This window comes from Amblyomma mixtum, chromosome 10 (assembly GCF_055824585.1).
Source record: "Amblyomma mixtum isolate Tamu chromosome 10, ASM5582458v1, whole genome shotgun sequence".
Lineage (NCBI taxonomy): Eukaryota > Metazoa > Arthropoda > Arachnida > Ixodida > Ixodidae > Amblyomma > Amblyomma mixtum.
The window spans coordinates 157,556,391-157,576,144 of NC_143021.1; the positions used below are offsets into that span (position 1 = coordinate 157,556,391).

General features: G+C 51.3%; 1 protein-coding gene across 1 annotated transcript in view; it reads right to left on the reverse strand.

Moving 5' to 3' along the window:
* LOC149327463 (kelch-like protein 10) overlaps nucleotides 1-19,754 on the reverse strand; it is a 156,201-nt gene that overhangs the window by 126,381 nt on the left and 10,066 nt on the right. The window contains exon 2 of the mRNA XM_089564890.1: nucleotides 6,818-7,031. Within this exon, the coding sequence (XP_089421016.1) occupies nucleotides 6,818-7,031 (214 nt within the window). The remainder of the gene's footprint in view (nucleotides 1-6,817; nucleotides 7,032-19,754) is intronic.

Below are 19,754 nucleotides of genomic sequence, written 5' to 3' on the forward strand. Positions count from 1 at the left end.
CGGCACGTAGAGGAGGCAAGGACAAAAACCTACAGCGGGCGGGCCGAACAAGTAACGAATGGTCAAGTCCGAACGCATTGCTCGACTACAGGTTCAAGTCTGTGCCAACAACTGTCGCATTAGAGCCTCATCGCGAAGAAAAGACCTGTCATCATTAGTAATGCGATACACTGATTGGTAGAGGCAGTGATGATGTCACAGGGACGTGACATGGCCGAGGGATGATTGCTCGCTGGGGGGGGGGGGGGGGGGCGGCGTCATTACACCACCTGACATGGCCGAGTTTGCACGTATGCTGGCATTTGGTGGGCGTGCTGGTCACGTGGCAAGGTCGTGCATGGTGACGGGCTTGGTAATAGCTACGCCTGCTTGTGTGCCGACGTGACTAGACAGCTCCGCGTGTCACGGCTCGAATGGAGCCAGAATCAAAGCCGCATGTGTCTACCGTAGAAGCAAATTCACGCAAGTCGAGAAGGTGACTAGGGAAGTATGCCCCCGTTCATGTATCGTCGGCGGCTGCAAAGGGTCAGCGCGTGCGGCGAGCAGCAATAACGGAGGAGACGCAGGCTAAGCGTATTGCGTTCGCTATCGCATTCTCAGCACACAAAATGTAATTAAATATCTCCAAGATTTTTTCATATTATAAGCTACTCGCTGCAACCCCCCCCCCCCCCTAAAACAAACAATTACGTAAATTACAGACGCGTACTATGGGCAACCTACCGCTGGTTAACCGCGTTACAGCGGACGTGATGGGTAATAAATAATTTTTTTCGGTTTCTGACTAGAGAACAGTTTGTGTACTCCAGAGGAGGGCACACACTTCTGCTGGCTTAGCAGAATCGCAATGGTTCTCGGAAACAGAAGGAAATACGGGACAAGCGTGCACTCCCTCTAAGTGTAATTGCATGCATACCTTTGCACTTAATAGTGGATGTTAGGCAGAGCTCAAAATGAATGCTGCCCAAAGTGATAGTGCTATACAAATTGCTTTGAAAACGGATGAAAATGACACGGGAAAACAAAAACGCGTCAAGGTTTGAAAAAACTTTTTATATCGTACGCACTTTATATTCCTATTATTCGACGAAGTGGCTCATGTGGAAGGTTTCAGTATCGCTGGAACATTGTACCAAATCTGGCTTAGCGTTTTCACCACTCCTCAAAGTGGCTTCTCGCACTGACTCAGTCAACTCTTTACCGCGATCTCTCAACAGCAGGATCCTCAAAAACGGTGGTCATTACAAATTCTGCGGCCAAATTAAAGGTTTGGTTTGGTTTATGGGGTTTAACGTCGTAAAGCGACTCAGTCTATGAGAGACGCCATAGTGAAGGGCTTCGGAAATGTCGACCACCTGGGGTTTTTTAACGTGCGCTGACATCGCACAGTACACGGGGCTCTAGAATTTCGACTCCAAAGAAATCCAACCGCCGCGGTCAGGATCGAACCCCCGTCTTTCGGGTCAGCAGCCGAGCGCCGAACCCACTGAGCCACCGCGGTGGCTCTGCGGCCACAGTAAAAGCATCAATATTGAAGCGGATAGACGACGACGACAAAGAGCGCTGGCACGAATGGAGAGAGTAGAAGACGACAGCGAAGTTCGGACTGTGTTCTCGGTGCCGCTCGTAGCTGTTCTTTGCTATTTGTAAATATTTGTAAATATATTCTTTCCCGCAACATATTTGGTGGAGGTGCGGATTTCCCCTACGTCTACCGACGACGGAGCTCCGAAGCGGCCGCCAGTTGCCTTCACTCATCATGACTCAAGACGCCATCCAGCAAACCTCAGCCCCGGCCATGACATCACTCGTTCTTTCTCCCCCTCGTGACCCTGGGACATTTTCCGGTACCGACAACACTGACGTCGACGACTGGATCAACATGTATGAACGAGTGAGTACATACAACCGCTGGGATCCGACACTTAAGCTCGCAAATGTAATATTCTACCTAAAAGACACCGCCCGGGTCTGGTATGAGACCCACGAAGACCATCTGACCAGCTGGGACGTGTGCAAAGTGAAACTACGCGAATTGTTTGGACGGCCGCTCGGCCGAAAGCTTGCCGCTAAGAAGGACCTCGCCTCCCGAGCTCAAACATCTACGGAGTCCTATGTGTCGTACATTCAAGATGTGCTGGCCCTCTGTCACAAAGTTGACGCCAACATGCCCGAGTCTGACAAAGTCGGCCACGTGTTGAAGGGCATCGCCGACGATGCCTTCAACTTGCTCGTATACAAGAACTGCACTACAGTCGACTGAATTATTAAGGAATGTCGACGCTTCGAGGAAGCCAAAAGCAGGCGTATTAGCCAACCGTGCACACGCCTCCCCAACACGGCTGCGACTTCCTCATGTGAAGACCTGCGACACCGGGAAACTCCAGCGCCCCCAGAAAATGTGACCCGCATCATCCGACGCGAGCTCGAAGCTATGTCCCCTGCCCCCCCCCCCCCCCCCTGCATCTACATGATGGCGACAACCGCTTGCCTACCATCTCTCTGGTACAAGCTGTCGTCCGCTAAGAGCTTGCAAACCTTGGTTTCCAGCCCGTCAGCCCCGTACGGTCTTCACCACCACCCGAAGTCACTGCGATTGCTCCTGGACGACCTTCACTTCACTCCACGTCGGCGAAACCCTAACGACTGGCGGACAACCGACGACAGGCCCATTTGTTTCCAGTGCCACCGCATTGGCCACATCTCCCGCCACTGTCGAAATTATTGGTCCCGTCGCAGCACATACCGTCCTCTCAGCTCCCACCGCGACGACGAACAGCCCAGCCACTACACGCCCCCTCCAGCCCAGCACAGTGCTACAGTCGACGGCCAGATTCCCCGCTCCAGCCGCTCACCGTCCCCGCTGCGTCGACAGTCTCGTTCGCCCCAACGCCGTCGCTCCTCTCCTGGCCCCTACGGACGCTTGCAAGCGGAAAACTAGACGCTGCAGTGTCTGGAGGTGATGCTGCAGTACAGCCCCAGTCCCAAAATCCTCGATTAGTCCTTCGCGCACACCATAATTTGCTCGCCATTCATGTCGATGGAGTGCCTGTGAGAGCCCTGGTCGGTACAGGCGCGCACGTATCCGTCATGAGTTCAACCCTCCGACGCCGCCTCCGAAATGTACTGACCCCTGCACCCAAAGCCGTTCTCCGCGTTGCCGACGGCGGAACGCCTCCTGTTGTTGGACTATGCACAGCCCGTGTGACCATATCCGGCCGCCATACATTCGTTCTGTTCTCTGTTCTGGACAAGTGCCCTCATGAAGTCATTCTTGGCCTCGACTTCCTGTCTGAGCATTCAGTCCTCATTGACTGCGCCACTAATGTTGTTCAGCTTCACCTTCCTCTTTCTGCTGAGTCGCCGTCCCGAGTTATACACCGTCTTTGTGCTGTCGACTTTGTCCGTCTACCGCCTCAAGCCGCAACTTACATTTCTTTCTCATATGTTCCCCCGGTACCTGATGGTCACTACGTAGTCACTCCGGAACTTGACGTCGCCCTGACGCGCAGCATTGCGCTTCCACACACTGTATTTACAATGCCGGCCAACCGAGCGTACCTTCCGGTCCTGAACTTTGGTTCATCCATCCAACCGCTCCCGCAAGGCATCTCACTCGCCACGCTGTGCCCTGCTGCCGAATGTGTGATATCAGTGGTGGACAGCTGCTTACCTTCCACTCAGCAATGCCGGTTGCCTGCGGCCCCATCAACAGAGAACCCACCGACGACTACGCCAACATCATCGCTTCTGACCTACCGCCGATGCAAGCTCGCGATCTTAGGTACCTCTTATCATCTTTCCGCGACATCTTCGACTTTGATAGCCGTGTTTTGGCTCGGACCTATGCGGTGACGCATCGCATAAACACTGGTGATTCCGCTCCTCTCCGCAGACGTCCGTACCGAGTGTCCAGCGCCGAACGCACCGTCATAAATCAAGAAGTGGACAAGATGCTCGCAAAAGACATCATCGAGCCCTCGTCAAGTCCTTGGGCTTCACCAGTCGTCCTGGTGAAAAAGAAGGACGGCAGCTGGCGCTTCTGCGTTGATTATCGGCACCTCAACCGCATCACAAAAAAAGACGTATATCCACTCCCAAGGATCGATGATGCATTAGATTGCCTCCACGGCGCCAAATATTTCTCTTCAATTGATCTTCGATCGGGGTACTGGCAAATTGCCGTTGGTGAAAAGGACCGCGAGAAGACCGCTTTCGTGACGCGTGATGGCTTATACCAGTTTAAAGTCATGCCGTTCGGTCTCTGTAACGCCCCGGCTACCTTCGAACGAATGATGGACTCCCTTCTTCGCGGTTTTAAATGGTCCACTTGCCTTTGTTACCTAGACGATGTTGTGGTTTTCTCGCCTACTTTTGCCACGCACCTCGAGTGCCTCTCCAATATTCTGACAGTGTTTCGTAACGCCGGACTTCAGCTGAACTCATCGAAATGGAAGTTCGGTCGTCGCCAACTCACTATCCTCGGACACCTCGTTGACGCTTCTGGTGTACGCCCATATCCCATCAAAATTCAAGCTGTGAAGGACTTTCCTCTTCCAAGGTCGTCGAAAGATGTGCGCAGCTTTGTCGGCTTGTGCTCATATTTTCGCCGTTTTATCAAAGATTTCGCCGGCATCGCTCGTCCCCTCACCGATCTTCTGAAGAACGACACACCCTTTACCTCGGGCCCTGCTCAAGAGAACTCATTTTCATCCCTCGTCCATTTGCTGACCACTGCGCCCATCTTAGCACATTTTGACTCGTCGTCTCCCACAGAGGTTCGCACCGACGCCTCCGGATATGGCATCGGCGCCGTGCTAGCCCAACGTCAACAGGGTCAAGATCGAGTCATCGCTTATGCCAGCCGCCTACTTTCAGCCGCAGAGCAAAATTACACCATTACTGAGCGCGAGTGTCTTGCCCTTGTCTGGGCAGTAGCTAAATTCAGACCCTACCTGTTCGGCCGTTCATCCGCTGTTGTCACTGATCACCACGCTCTCTGTTGGCTGTCTTCACTAAAAGATCCCACCGGTCGCCTTGGTCGCTGGGCTTTGCGCCTCCAAGAATACTCATACTCCGTCGTGTACAAGTCAGGGCGCCATCACCAGGACGCTGACTGTTTATCCCGATACCCTGTGGAACCACCTGACCTAGAGGACGCTGAGACGCTGCCCTGCCTCTTAGCTATCTCTGATCTTGCCGATATTGCCAACGAACAGCGCCACGACTCATCTTTACGACCTACTTTTGATGGCATCCGTTCTGCAAACCGATCTCCCTCTCTGAACATTTATGTGCTCCAGAACGGCATTTTGTATCGCCGAAACCTACGCTCCGATGGCCCTCCGCTCCTGCTCGTTATACCCCAACGTCTACGCTCTTCTGTCCTTGAAGAACTGCACGATTTGCCGACAGCCGGTCACCTTGGCGTGTCCCGCACGTACGCTCGGGTGCGACATCGCTTCTTTTGGCCTGGTCTCTATCGTTCCGTCAAGCGTTACGTCGCCGCTTGCGACCTGTGTCAACGTCGGAAAAGGCCCTCCACTTTGCCTGCCGGTCTTCTGCAACCCATCGACACACCTCCGGAACCTTTTCACCGTGTTGGCCTCGACCTTCTTGGGCCTTTTCCGACGTCCCTCTCTGGCAACAAGTGGATCGCTGTCGCAACTGATTATACGACTCGGTACGCCATCACGCGTGCTTTGCCGTCCAGCTGCGCTACCGATGTTGCCGATTTTTTTCTGCAAGACGTCATCCTTCACCACGGCGCCCCTCGTCAACTGCTCACCGACCGCGGTCGTTATTTTCTATCCAGAGTAGTTCACGACATTCTTCGTTCGTGTGAAACGCAGCACCAGCTCGCGACAGCTTACCACCCACAAACCAATGGGCTTACGGAAAGGTTCAACCGCACGCTCACCGACATGTTAGCCATGTACGTATCGCCAGACCACCGAGATTGGGACGCAGCCTTGCCTTATGTGACATTTGCATATAACTCTTCCCTTCATGACAGAACAGGCTATTCTCCTTTCTACCTTTTGTTTGGTAGGCATCCCACCTTGCCTTTGGACACACTCTTGCCGCCTTCTTCAGCCCCCACCACTGCTTACGCTCGGGACGCCATCTCCCAGGTCACGCTGGCGCGTAGCGTAGCTAAATCTCGACATAGGCACACTTCCAGTGATGTTGACACTTAGGAGCTCTCTTTGAAAACTGATTTTGAGAGAAGGAAATGGCGCATTAACTGTCTCACGTATCTCTGGAATGTATTCGATCACCTGGAGATCGTTAATGTGCACTGACATCGCACAGCACACGGGCGCCTTTTTGCGTTTCGCCTTCATTGAAACGCAAAAAGGCGCCCGTGTGCTGTGCGATGTCAGTGCACGTTAAAGATCCGCAGGTGGCCGAAAACTGCCTTTCGGTCCTACACTTTGATTATCTCTTTTGCCTTATAATTTAGAACTGGAGGCACCTGACCCGCTGCAGCAACAACTGTCTTGTCCAACACTCCATCCAGCATTCACGTCGGGCTTATTCATGGCATTGGAAGCACGGTAATGGTGTTCTGCGCACGATGCGGTCTGTACAACCACGCCTATTCTCTACAGTGGAGCGATAATCTGCTCATGTTGGTACTATCACATTCTCCACTTGGCATGGCCTATATGTAGACGGCAATCACATCTAGCGTCAGTGTCCTTCGTTTCTAACCATTTATCGTTGTCCTTTCTCAGGCAGCCCTTCCCGTCTCAGCAACAGCTCCCAGTCAGCACTGAAGTTTTCTATGAGTTCCTAATGGCTCCCGACTTACGTTGTGCTTTTCGGCCAACTCGAGCACCAGGCTGACGTTGTGAAGTCCGACGTGTTCGTGCAGGGGCGCGCAGTAGGCGAAGTCGACGAGCACCTCGAGCATGTCGCTCGTCAGGTCGCTGAGGATAACCCGAATGGGTGGCACCCAATCCGGCTGCTGCGGTGTCTTATCACCGGTAAGCGCCGCGGTGTATAGGTTGTCGCAACCAGAGTAGCTGCAGAGTTGGAGGTAGTGAGACGCGACAGGCAGAAACAATGCGCCACCACGATATTATATCATTCGTCGATTCAATGCCGGTGCTAGTACAGCAAGCATCAAAATGTTTTTTTTCTTCTGCAGCTCGAGACACTGCATTTTTCGCTGAAAAGCTACCCGAACAGATTTTGCCCAGCGACGCTCCTGCAGAAATGTTTGCGTGGGCAGTACGTCGAAATTGATTAATTTTGTGGCAGCACTTCTCCTTTTTGTGTTACAAGAGCATGGCCTGTGAGACATGGGCCAGCTGCCTACTGAAAGCTGTCTACTGGCGGTGTTCTGATAGACACAGCATCGAAGTTACCGAATACGAGGCCGAAGACAGAGGCACCTTATAGAGACGTTGCCTACAATTTGGTTCGGTTTTAACACATTTTAAGGCGGTAGTGTTAAATGCCCCGTTGCACAGAAAACCCGCTGTAGGCGCTGTCAGCGTCGCAGTCGGCGTTGTGAGGGAAAAATACATGGCGTAGGATTGCCCGGATGGCCACCCCTTGGAGAAGCAACCTAGGCGGGTAACCTCGGTCCCTTGTGGCGTCATCACAACCTGCCCACCGGATTGTGGGCAAACTGACCACCGTGGGAAGTCGTAGTTAAATTGTTAATTGATTGGGAGAGGTTTTTCACGAACGCAAAACCTGGGTCTCACTGGCCCCACTGGGGGCAGCGCCTGCCATCGCAGGGCAATGGTGCATCTATTAATCGCTGCACCTCTTAATGCAAAGTTGAAAATGGCCACTTCCGCATATATGGAAATTAACTAATTAGCACTATGACGTCATATGCTACAGGTGGAGCTTAAGTGTCCCCCGCAATTTTTATTCCGCTATTTATAAAGAGCGCTTACAGTCAAGCCTGTATAGAATTTATGTTGTTTCCTCCTGTGATAAGCGCTTCGATAACGTTTTCGTGAGAGTGAGCAATGAGAGAAAGGTGAAACTGATGATAAACCGCTGGATTGATCGGACGAAGATGCGGAACCCGCTGAATATGTCACAGACGTCCTTGCAGCTAAAGGGAAAGACTGTGCTCGGCTGTGCGGTGTGCGGAAGTGACAGACAGAATCACGTGTACCCATCGAATGAATACCTCTTGAAACTTTTACAGTATTCAATGGATACTTCCGATGTGCATCAGTTCCACGCGCTGACAGTGGGCATTGCTCTTACATTCAGCTAAGGATGCAGACACGATATTTCCGACATAAACTGTGTAGTCAGGATTATTTTGGCAGCGGCAGCGGCAACCGAAACAACTGTTACGTTCTTCACTTTTAAACCCAGGTATCTACCGGAACAGGAATTCATCTAGCCCTCATCCTGACTGTTCATCGCAAGGCCGCTACTACATCACCGCGCTACTGAATCGCCGTTCCCTTGCACGTGTGCTGCCAACTTGGTTGCTGATGTGCCACCGTCGCCTATTAAAAGCTGGCCCAGCCTGCATCTGCATCTCATTTTGGCAGCGGCAGCGGCAACCAACACAACTGTGACGTTCTTCACTTTTAAACCCAGGCTGGCGGTACGCCCTTTGTTTTCACTGTTTTCACGCCAAGTTGTAGTCTGTTGCTGCTGCTACTGTCAACTGTTTGTGTCCATTGCTGCAACGTCGCCGGATATCGCAAAAGCGCTAAAAACGTTTAGGCAGGAAATGCGCGACATGAAAAGTACAATCGAGAAGGAACTAAGAAAGAAGTTCAAGTAACTGAAGTCGTCGATCGACTTTTTCAGTGTGCAATTTGATGTAATGGCCAAGCGCTGCACAAAGATTGAGAAAGAAAATGTGTCACTAGAAAAGGAAAACGCCTGTTTGTCTGAGGAGTGCAGTCAGCTTAGAAAATTGGCTATAGACTAAGAGCAAAGGCTTACAAATCTAGAGCAGTACTCGAGGAACCGTAACCTTGAGCTCAAAGGCACTCCGCTGGTGGACGGCGAAAGCCTCCCAGCTCTGCTATTGAAGCTGGGGGACGTCATCCAGGAACCAATCAGTGAGGATGACATGGACGCTTGCCACCGTGTGCCCAAGAAGGATGGCGGCTGTCCTAATGTCGTTGTGCAATTTCGCACACGTGGAAAGCGCAACGCTGTCCTTGAGAAAGCCCGGAAGAATCAGGTCCTCCATTCAGACCTTGGGTTCACTGGTGATTCTCTGATCTATGTCAATGAACACTTGTGTATGGCTCTGAAAGAACTGCTCAGCTGGACTGTCGCTCGCAAAAAGGACAAGGGGGGGGGGAAATGCGCGTGGACAAAAGACGGAAAAATCCTTGCCAGGAAAACAGATACATAGCGTGTGCTTCGTGTAACCAGTATCGAGGATTTAGAAAAGATTCAATAAGACTGAAAGACGCTCCTCAGCCACCTTTGCTGTTTGACAGTCATGCCCAGCTGCTTGTTAATGCCATATGACGTAACAAAACTGCATCGGACAAATAATACTAAAAACAGCACATCCTTTTTTAAGCATGAAATGCTTTTAGGTCCCGTTGTCGGCAGTGTGGTGACGTCACGCCGAGACCGAGAGCCAACACCCGGGCACTGAATTCCACTCATCCGGGCACTGAAACGAGAGCATCCGGGCACCGTACGAGATTTATCGAGACTCTACGAGAGAGGGCCGTGGGGTGCCGCTTCCGCGCCGTCCCTAAGGATGGCGCTGCGGTTCCACACTCACGCATGTAAAAGACCGGCCGCTGGGCCTTCAGCTCATGACGTTTGCCCCTTTTGCAGGCAGATGTATACACGCTCGCGGAGTATTAGAACGCGCTGCTTATACATTCTTGTCAGGCCTGCGTCTCGTCGTGTTCGCGTACGCTTCTGCATCGTCCTGCATTTCAATGCCGCCACCATCACAGCTGTTTAAGCCGAGCAATGGAGCCTGATGAAGGGGAGGGAGGAAGCGTCTTGCGGAAAGCGATCGCTTTGAGAGTGATACGCCATAGCAGAAGGCTGCTCGCCGCTGCCGACAACGCCATGATTATGCGGCCGCTCCCGAAAGCGACCAGGCTGCCACGGTTCGCGGCTGCCTACCTAAGCCCGCACTACTGCAGGCGATCGCTTCGACGCAACAAGAAGAGTGTGGTGTGGTGTGGTGAACACTATACTCCGTTTCATACATCATGTGCAACGCTGTCAAGGCTACGGAAGTAGTCCTCAAAACAAAATCAAGAGAGTTGTATCACTCCGCGCTGTTCTGTGGCCGTGTGGTCTCGCCCCGGAGTGTCGACAGGCCGCATTGGGGGTGCATCGGTTCAAATCCCGCGTGGTGAAAGTTTTTGTGTTCGCACATTCTTTTTATTATTTTTTTTCACCGCAAGATGTACTTTTTTTATTTATATGGGAATACTGCAGAGTCGTCTGACTCCAAGCAGGAGTGGACACAAAAAAAAAGAAATACAAGAATCAAGAATACATGAATACAAGAAACAATACAAGAATACAAGTACAACTTCACCCCAGCATTTTCAGGTTTGTAACGAACTCTTGTGCACTGGGAGTGTCGACAATATTCATAGGTAATTTATTCCAAGCGCGTATGGTTCTCGGAAAAAATGAATACTTAAAGGTATCGTTTAGGGAGCTATATTCACGAATCATTTTCCCGTTATCAAAACGCGAGCTTGTGCGTATTTTGTGAGGGTTAATGAAATTATGATTGTTGATGTCTATTATATTGTTATATATTAAATACTAGTATTCTAATCTGCATTCGGAACGCCTCGCTCGTATTTCGCGTGACTTTGATAAAGAAATCTTCTTTTGTTCACAATCGCTTGAATATTATGTCATGTTCTCAAAAAAACTGCATGCATCTGTTCATTTGATGCATACCGCGTTAATGTCAGCTGTCTGAAATTCGTTGTCAATGAGCTCGCACCGGCTTTTGGTCAGCAGTGGCGGTTTTCTTCCCGATTCTGCAGCACTGTGACTATACTTTTTAGATGCACGCTAGAGATTTGAGCGAAAGATGACGTTCATTCGTCGGGTTTAATAATCAGCATAGTGTTGAGTGCTCCGCCGTGGCCCGATTAACAAGTGGCCGTCTGCAACTTTCGATTTCGCTGTTGCCGAGGAACCCACTCTCTTGTAGGCCTCTCTTTAGGTATCTGGCATGTTATGAATTGTTCTGAGCAACCGGTTAGCGGCTGATCCAGTCTTCGCCAAAAGAGTCTGGGACCGACATTGGCACTGCGGTGTACAGTAGCCCGAAGGACTTGGCGAGAGCAGTTATTTTTTACTGATCGCAAAGTTGAGAAGCAAGATTTCTGTTAAATTAGAATGCTGGTTTAGAATTTATAATACAGGAGCGCAGAAAACATAATCTAGACTTCTTAATCGCCTATTTTCTGACTGTGTATGCGCAACATTCTTGTGCATATCTGCAATTCTTTTGTTTTTGTTAAAGTATCTTTCGTTTTTAAGCAAAGCGCGTTTTCCTTTGTCATTGAAGATAGCTCTATAACTTGGCTATTATATGCGGAAGAAGAGCAGAATATTTAAACTGATGGTCAGAATATTTTTACACACACCACCTCGATATGGCCTGTTTCCTGTGTTGTGTTAAATTTAGAACATAGTGTTGATTCACACAGTGAAAGAAAATAGTACTGCCTCAAGAGTTACAGATTTTCTGTCGTGCACAAACGTATATGAAGGCAATACAGAGACAAGTCAGCTTGTCTCTATTTCGCTGCTCACCTAGAAGAGCAGAAGCTGCTCAGAGAGGATTTTCATGCAGCCAGGTAAAAAGAGTTCCAAGCTGTGGGAGCGTCAAGTAAGAATGCAGAAAAAGTTGTACAACGCTCGGAAAAAATATTCTATAAATGAGCAGGACAATGAAGAATGTTGAACCTGCAGTGTTTGCGAGAAATGGTTTATTCTGGAAACAGCCAGTGGCTCCCTTCCCTGAAGGCGCTGCCAATTCCGTTGTTAAACCTTTCAGGAAAGCATCCTGAGATGACTTCACAGTCTTGTCCTGCCAGACGTATTGTCACCGACAAATGGTTGAAGAAACAGACCAGGTTCTAAGTAGACGAGGTGGGCGTGCCAGCCAGCAGGCAGCTCGAGCGAGGAGGAAGACGTTCTTCGAGCACCTGAAGTGCCCAAGGCTTGGCCAATCCTAGCTTAAACAGTTCGGCCGCGGTACGGCCGAACGGTACGGTACGGTACGGCACTAAACGAAATGGAGTGAAGCGCGTCGTTTCTTGCAGAGCAGTGTTATAGGCGAATGTTACGTAAGGAAGTATGGCGTCCCAGTTCCGGTGGTCTGCGTCAACATACATGGAGATCATGTCGTCGATCGTCTTGTTGAGCCGTTCGGTGAGTCCGTTCGTTTGAGGGTGGTAAGCGGTTGTTTTGCGGTGACAGGTGCCGCTAAGGCGCATAACCTCCTGCGTAAGGGCCGAGGTGAACGCAGTTCCTCTGTCAGTTACAACGATGGTCGGTGCACCGTGACGAAGCACAATGTTTTGACCGAAAAAGTTCGCAATTTCGTCAGCGGTGCCACGAGGGAGAGCTTTAGTTTCACAGTACCGGGTGAGGTAGTCGGTGGCGACCACAATGTAGCGGTTACCCAGCGAGGACAGTTGAAATGGGCCGAGTAAGTCCATGCCAACTTGGTGGAAGGCGGCTTGTGGCGGATCAATAGGCTGCAGTAGTCCGGCTGGCTTAGTCGGTGGCGTCTTGCGACGTTGGCACTCGCGACAAGTTCTGACGTAACGCTGTACAACTGCAGCAACCCGGGGCCAGTAGTACTTCTGGCGTATACGCGCCAACGTGCGCGAAAAACCCAGGTGACCAGAAGATGGGTCATCATGGCACGCCTGCAGGACTTCGTCGCGCAAGGCCGCGGGTACGACGAGCAGATAGACAGCTTCCGTCGGGTGGTAGTTTTTCTTATACAGAACGCCATCGCGCAAACAGAACGACGACAGTCCACGTGAGAAGATTCGCGGTGGGGACTCAGCGCTTCCTTCAAGATACTCAATGAGAGGCCGTAGTTCAATGTCGTCTCTTTGGTGTTGAGCGAGGACGGACGTGGAAATGGCGCCGAGAAAAACAAAATCGGTGTCGGGATCAGCTCCGTTGTCCTCAACAGGAGCACGAGACAGACAGTCGGCATCACTGTGCTTCCTGCCGGACTTATAGACGATGGTGACGTCGAATTCTTGAAGGCGAAGGCTCCAGCGTGCAAGCCGCCTCCAGGGATCTTTGAGGTTCGCCAGCCAGCACAGCGAATGGTGATCACTGACGACTCTAAAAGGGAGGCCGTATAAGTACGGGCGAAATTTGGTCACTGCCCACACAATTGCCAGGCATTCCTTTTCAGTGGTGGAATAGTTCGCCTGCGAGCGTGACAAGGTGCGGCTTGCGTATGCGATTACGCGTTCGAGACCATCCTGCCACTGCACAAGGACCGCACCGAGGCCGATGTTGCTGGCGTCTGTGTGCAGTTCAGTGTCGGCTGACTCGTCGAAGTGGCCAAGGATGGGCGTACTTTGCAGACGAGTGCGGAGGTTTTCGAAGGCCTGTTGTTGCTCCTGGCCCCAGAAGAACGTTCGGCATCTTTCGTGAGGCGGATGAGGGGCTCAGCAATCTGGGAGAAGTTCCGCACAAAACGCCGATAATAGGCGCAGAGGCCCAGAAAGCGGCGCACACTTCGCTTATCGGTTGGCATGGGAAAAGCAGCGACGGCGGCAGTCTTATCGGTATCAGGGCTTACCCCCTTAGCGCTCACGATGTGGCCCAGAAACTTCAACTCCTGGAAAGCAAAGTGACACTTTTCGGGCTTGAGGGAAAGACCGGCCGAACGAATTGCGGCGAACACGGCGCGCAGGCGCCTCAGGTGCTCTTCGAACGTAGCGGAGAAGATGACAATGTCATCCAGGTAGACGAGGCAGGACTGCCATTTTAGGTCGGCAAGCACGGTGTCCATCATCCGCTGGAAGGTAGCAGGAGCCGAGCACAATCCGAAAGGGAGCACCCGGAATTCGTACAGACCATCCGGTGTAATAAAGGCGGTCTTTTCCCGGTCGCGTTCATCTACCTCGATCTGCCAATAGCCACTACGTAAATCTAGTGACGAGAAATACGTGGCGTGGCGTAGCCGGTCCAGGGAGTCATCAATCCGCGGCAGAGGATAAACGTCCTTTTTGGTGACTTTGTTTAGACGCCTGTAATCAACACAGAACCGTAGGGTTCCATCCTTCTTCGCCACAAGAACAACAGGCGATGCCCACGGGCTCGTCGACGGCTGTATCACGTCGTCCTGGAGCATTTCTTGAACTTGCCGGCGAATAGCGTCACGTTCCTTCGAAGAGACCCGATAAGGCGGCTGGTATAACGGTCGCTGGTTTGCGTCAACAATAATGCGATGCTTTGTGAGCGGAGTCTGCCTAACTTTAGAGGTCGATGCAAAACAGTCGCGGAAAGATTCGATAATGCTCTCCAGGCAGCGTTTCTGATGAGACGGGAGGTTCGGGTTGACGTCGGACTTTATGGGAGTGGTCGGTGCCTCCACTGATGCCGGGATTTCGGACAACGCGTGCTGTCCCGCGAATTCACAAAGTTCTTCGAAATACGCAATAGCTGTTTTGCCGGGCAAACAGTGAGGCTCAGAACCAAAATTGGTCACCAGAAGTTCGGTTCGCCCACTGTTCAATTCAATAATTCCGCGAGCTACACAGACTTGCCGACCAAGGAGCAGCGAGATGTTGGTTTCAGCGATGCCACGAGTGCTGGGGCTGTTATCGCACTCTACGGTGACAAACATGCTGGCTCTTGACGGGATTAGTACCTGGTCGTCACAGACGCATAGCTTAGCCCTGCGTGGCTCGGTATCGTCGTCGACAGGGCCTTGAGTGGAAAACGACACGATTAGCTCCTGCAGATTGATAACGGCACCGTACTCCCGAAGAAAATCCAAACCGAGTATGAGGTCCTTGGAGCACTCGGGTAACACAGCAAAGCAACCAGGGAAAGTAACTCCGCGGATCTGGATTCGTGAAGTGCAGACACCGATCGGAGTTACGACGTGGCCACCAGCTGTTCGGATCTGCGGCCCAGACCAAGGGGTCAGAACCTTCCTCAGGGCCGTGGCTAACCGACTGCTCATTACAGAAAAATCGGCGCCGGTATCCACTAGGGCGGTAACCTCGTGGTTGTCGGCGGATACCGGAATTTCGGCAGAAACCAGTCGGTAACAGCGCGTCGTTGAGGTCGTCGGGTCAGGTCGTCGTTGGTCGTAGCGTCGCGGCCAATCTTCGGATGGAGGCTCTTGACACGGTTCAGTAGCGGCGGCCCTACCCCCGGAGGACGCCGTCTTCAGTTTTCCCGACGAGGGGACGCACCTCTGAACTGGCCAGAGGACGACGGGCGGCCGGGCGAAGAGAACCGCCTTGGGGATGGCGATCGGGATTGACGCCGCTGCGGGGTGGAGGACTGCACGTTATCAGCCAGGTACAGCTCGATATCCCGTGGTCTTTCACCGTAGCGCGGTCGAGGTGCGTCAGGTGAAAACCCTTAAACCCATTCTCCGGTAGAGGCAGTGACGGAGGATGTGGCCGGGCTCCCCGCAGTGGTAACAGAGCGGCCGATTGTTTGGCGTTCGCCACACGTGGGCTTTGCTCATGGGGGGCCTGTACTCCTGCGGCACAGATGGTACTGCTGCGCTTGGGTACTGCAGAGATGGCACTGGCATGGGAACGACGGGGGAAAAGGCTTGCCTCGCTGTCCCAGGACTTCGTAGTGCCTCGCTGTACGTCATAACAGAGGGCGGCGCCGGGTGTGGAGCTGGGGGCGGCTGCACAGCTCGTCGGATTTCGTCACGGACCACGTCGGTTACGGCAGCGACATTGGCCTGTGGAGCTTCAAAACGAAGTTTGGCCAATTCCTCGCGCACAACGCTTCTTAGAAGCTCTCGAAGCTCCTCGGCGGGCAGCGACGTAGGCGTGTACTGGGTAGCGGCTGCTACAGTAGCTTCACGTCCGTAGCGCGTGCCCCGTTCCTGCAGAGAGCGCTCGATACTCGTTGCCTCCCTTGTGAAGTCGGCCACTGTTCTTGGCGGGTCACGCACCAGTCCGGCAAATAGCTGTTCTTTTACGCCGCGCATTAAGTGGCGCACCTTCTTCGCCTCTGGCATAGCAGGGTCGGCCCGATTGAAAAGTCGCGTCATGTCCTCGATGAACATCACGACGCTCTCGTTGGACTGCTGGGACCTCGAGTGCAGGGCGATTTCAGCCTTTTCTTTTCTTTCGCTGGTGGTAAACGTCGCTAGGAGTTCTCGGCGAAAAGCCTCCCAGGTGGTAAAGGAAGCTTCGTGGTTCTCGAACCATGTTTTGGCCGAGTCCTGCAGCGCAAAGTATACATTGCGCAATTTGCGCTCGCCATCCCATTCATTGAAACCTGCCACTCGGTCAAAGTTGGCCAACCAGTCTTCTACGTCCTCGAACCTGTCCCCGTGGAACGGTGGCGGCGACCGAGATGCGTGAAGGACGAATGGCGGGGCATTCTCGGAACGCTGTGTTGTCTGGCTAGCCACGGTTTATGTCATTGCTCTCACCGCTCTTACCGGCGCTTCCAGTTGGCCGAACTCTGGTTGTAGGCCTCGCAGGCGGCGGCTCGCTTTGTGGACGGGTGTTGTGTCCACGCGTGGAGAACAGGTGTCGAGAGAGTCCTCGCAGTCGGAGTACATCGGACGCTACCCCGCACCTCCACCAAATATGTCACCGACAAATGGTTGAAGAAACAGACCAGGTTCTAAGTAGACGAGGTGGGCGTGCCAGCCAGCAGGCAGCTCGAGCGAGGAGGAAGACGTTCTTCGAGCACCTGGAGTGCCCAAGGCTTGGCCAATCCTAGCTTAAACAGTTCGGCCGCGGTACGGCGCCACTGAATGGTTTGTACGGTGGCAGTATTCTTTTGTGTGCCCTACGTTGACCCAGGTTTCATCTAGGCAGATGATGCACCTGTAAATGCGAAACAACCGAGTGCACGAGTTAATGCTATTAAGTAAACAAACATACTGCAGCATGTAAGCAGGCAACGCACTGCAACAAACACACTGCTGACCACTGTCTCACAAATAGCCGCTCAAAGACAATCGAGAAAAAGAATTATCTCGGATTTATTGCTCCCTTGCTCGGGATTGTGCACCGCCTAATGTAACAATATTTCGCGCCCAGGCGGCATTTGGTAGCCAGTTTATATTCACTGTATGTTTGGATGGGTTACTTGACTAATTCGGTAACATTTGAAATCTCTTCACTTGTGGCGACTGCGAACAAAAATTCCCAATGTTCGCAGCAGTAGCGCCAGTAACTCGCTCCACTGGAGCAACGGGCAGTGTACGGCGGGTGTTTATTCGTTCCTAACAGTGAATATGAGATGGCACTACCCTTTGCGGTGCTACGACATTTTTGGCAGTTCTGTTGTTTTTGCTTGCCGCACCAATTCGGGTTTAGCGATTAAATCTGACCCATGCAGACACGTGCCCCACCCATACGTAGCGCAAAACTGGCCGTGAAATGTCACCTCTGCGCAGAAGGTCCGCAACAGCAACGTGGTTATTACGATTTCCTTTAAATGTGTCATTCTCAAGCAGCAATCACTGTTACGACTACGAGGTTGCAAAGCTAACATCAAGCTAAACGCTTGATGCCAGTCTAAACGTGCTGCGTAAGAAAATAAGCAAGGAACGATTAGTACCTGCCCTGTTCTCCGAATGCATTGATCGCCCGCAGGCACTTGCGACGCCAGGCAATGATGTGACTTCGCTCGATCAGCAGAAGGTTCCGTTTTCTTTTTTCAAATGTGAATCCGATATCCTTCATCAACCTCCACAACGTCGTTTTCTTGAAGTTCGGCAGGTCGTCGTCCTCATTTACAGCCTTTAGCACACTGTCCAGTGTTGGGACTTCCCTCTTCGCGTACATACTGTGCACTTTCAGACGGATGGCATGGACTGTGAAGCTTTCATTCTTGACTGTTCGCGAGCTTGAAATCTTCACGTTGCGAGGTCTTTTCGGAGACGCCAAAAGCCAACGCAGACGCTCCGCCTTGATTTTGGCAACGGTACGGGGAGATACTCCGGTGTCCTCGTTCACAGCACTCAGTACTTCCCGAACAGACTTCTCCGGAAAACGGATCCTGGTACGGGAGTGCCTTGACAGCTTGGATGCACGAACCTTCGCGAAAATGCGTACAGGAGAGGTGGCCGCGGCCGCTGAGCAGGACGCCATTTTCTCAAAAGTGAAAGGGAGCCGGACGGAAAGAGTAAACACGGCCAGGGTTGCGGAGAAAGCGAGAACGTGAAATGGAGAAATGCGACAAGCGCAAAATACAAAATCACAGATCTCGATCGATTCGCTCGCAATAGCTGCGTTTTTTGCCACGCTGATGGCAAAAGTATTATTCACGAAGCCTGGCAGCAAAGCATTTGTTATTTTCCGCTCACCACAAGCAACGCACTATTTTGTGTCACGGATGCAGGTTGCGCAAAAAGGAGCGCTAGCTTTGACAGCGTTGCACCTGATGTGTGAAACGGAGTATAGACCCATTTCAAGATTTTGACTAGTACCATCTACAACCAATGTTTTATGCCCGTAAACATTTCATGCTTACTCTACTCCCGACTACTGGAGAGGCAGATTTTTCCCCTTAACGCTCGATCTGCTCGCAATAAGGAGGACGTTCTGTATGCTTTGCTTTCTTCCTCTGGTTTTTCTTTTGATGTCATCATGTTTTCTGAAACTTGGTACCCGTATGAACATGAAGTTTTTAAGTTGTCAGAGTATGACAGCCATTATCTTAACCGTCCTTCTAGTAGGGGAAGCGGTGTGCTGCTCATGGCAAAAAAGACCTTATCAACAGAAAAAATAGAAAAATACACACAAACAACTTCAGATTTCGAAATCATGACGGTCATTTCTTAACAAACATCTTTTTCGTTCTGTACCGGCCACCATCTGGCAGTATACCAAATTTTCTTTCATTTCTGGATAATTTTTTTAGAATGGGTTAATTATAACAATTGCAACCTTGTATTAGGAGGCGATATTAATATTAATATGTTTCATACCTCAAAAGCTCGATCAGACCTCATCACAATACTCGAAGCCAACACCTGTATTAACACCATTAACAGGCCCACCCGAATTCATGAACATTCTGAAACATTGTGAGCCGTATTTTTAACAAATATACACAACGAGAAACATCATTCTGGCGCCATTGGCGCCCTCATCAGCGATCACTTGCCAATATTTCTCATTACTGACCACAAATTAACACAATAATCATTCCTGGCAACGCGTGACATGTCATATCAGGATATTAACCCATTTACTCTGGAACAGTTCCGCAATGAAATATCTCAAATCAGGTGGGAACAAGTCTACAACAAATCGCACCCGGACACTGCTTACCACACTTTTCTGACATTATTTAAGTTAGCTTTTAACAAAACTTTTTCCCGCAAAGCAACAAACAATAAAAAGACTCGTAAACCATGGATAACGAACCATTCTTTAAAACTAATTAAAAAAAGGACGCTCTTTTCAAACGCTTTATTGAAACAAAGGATCCTGAAGACCGGCGCGCTTTTAAGGCTTTCAGAAACAGACACAAACTTTTTAAGACAAAGCAAAAGAAATTACCTTCACAACCTTTTTAACACTGTAGTTATGAAA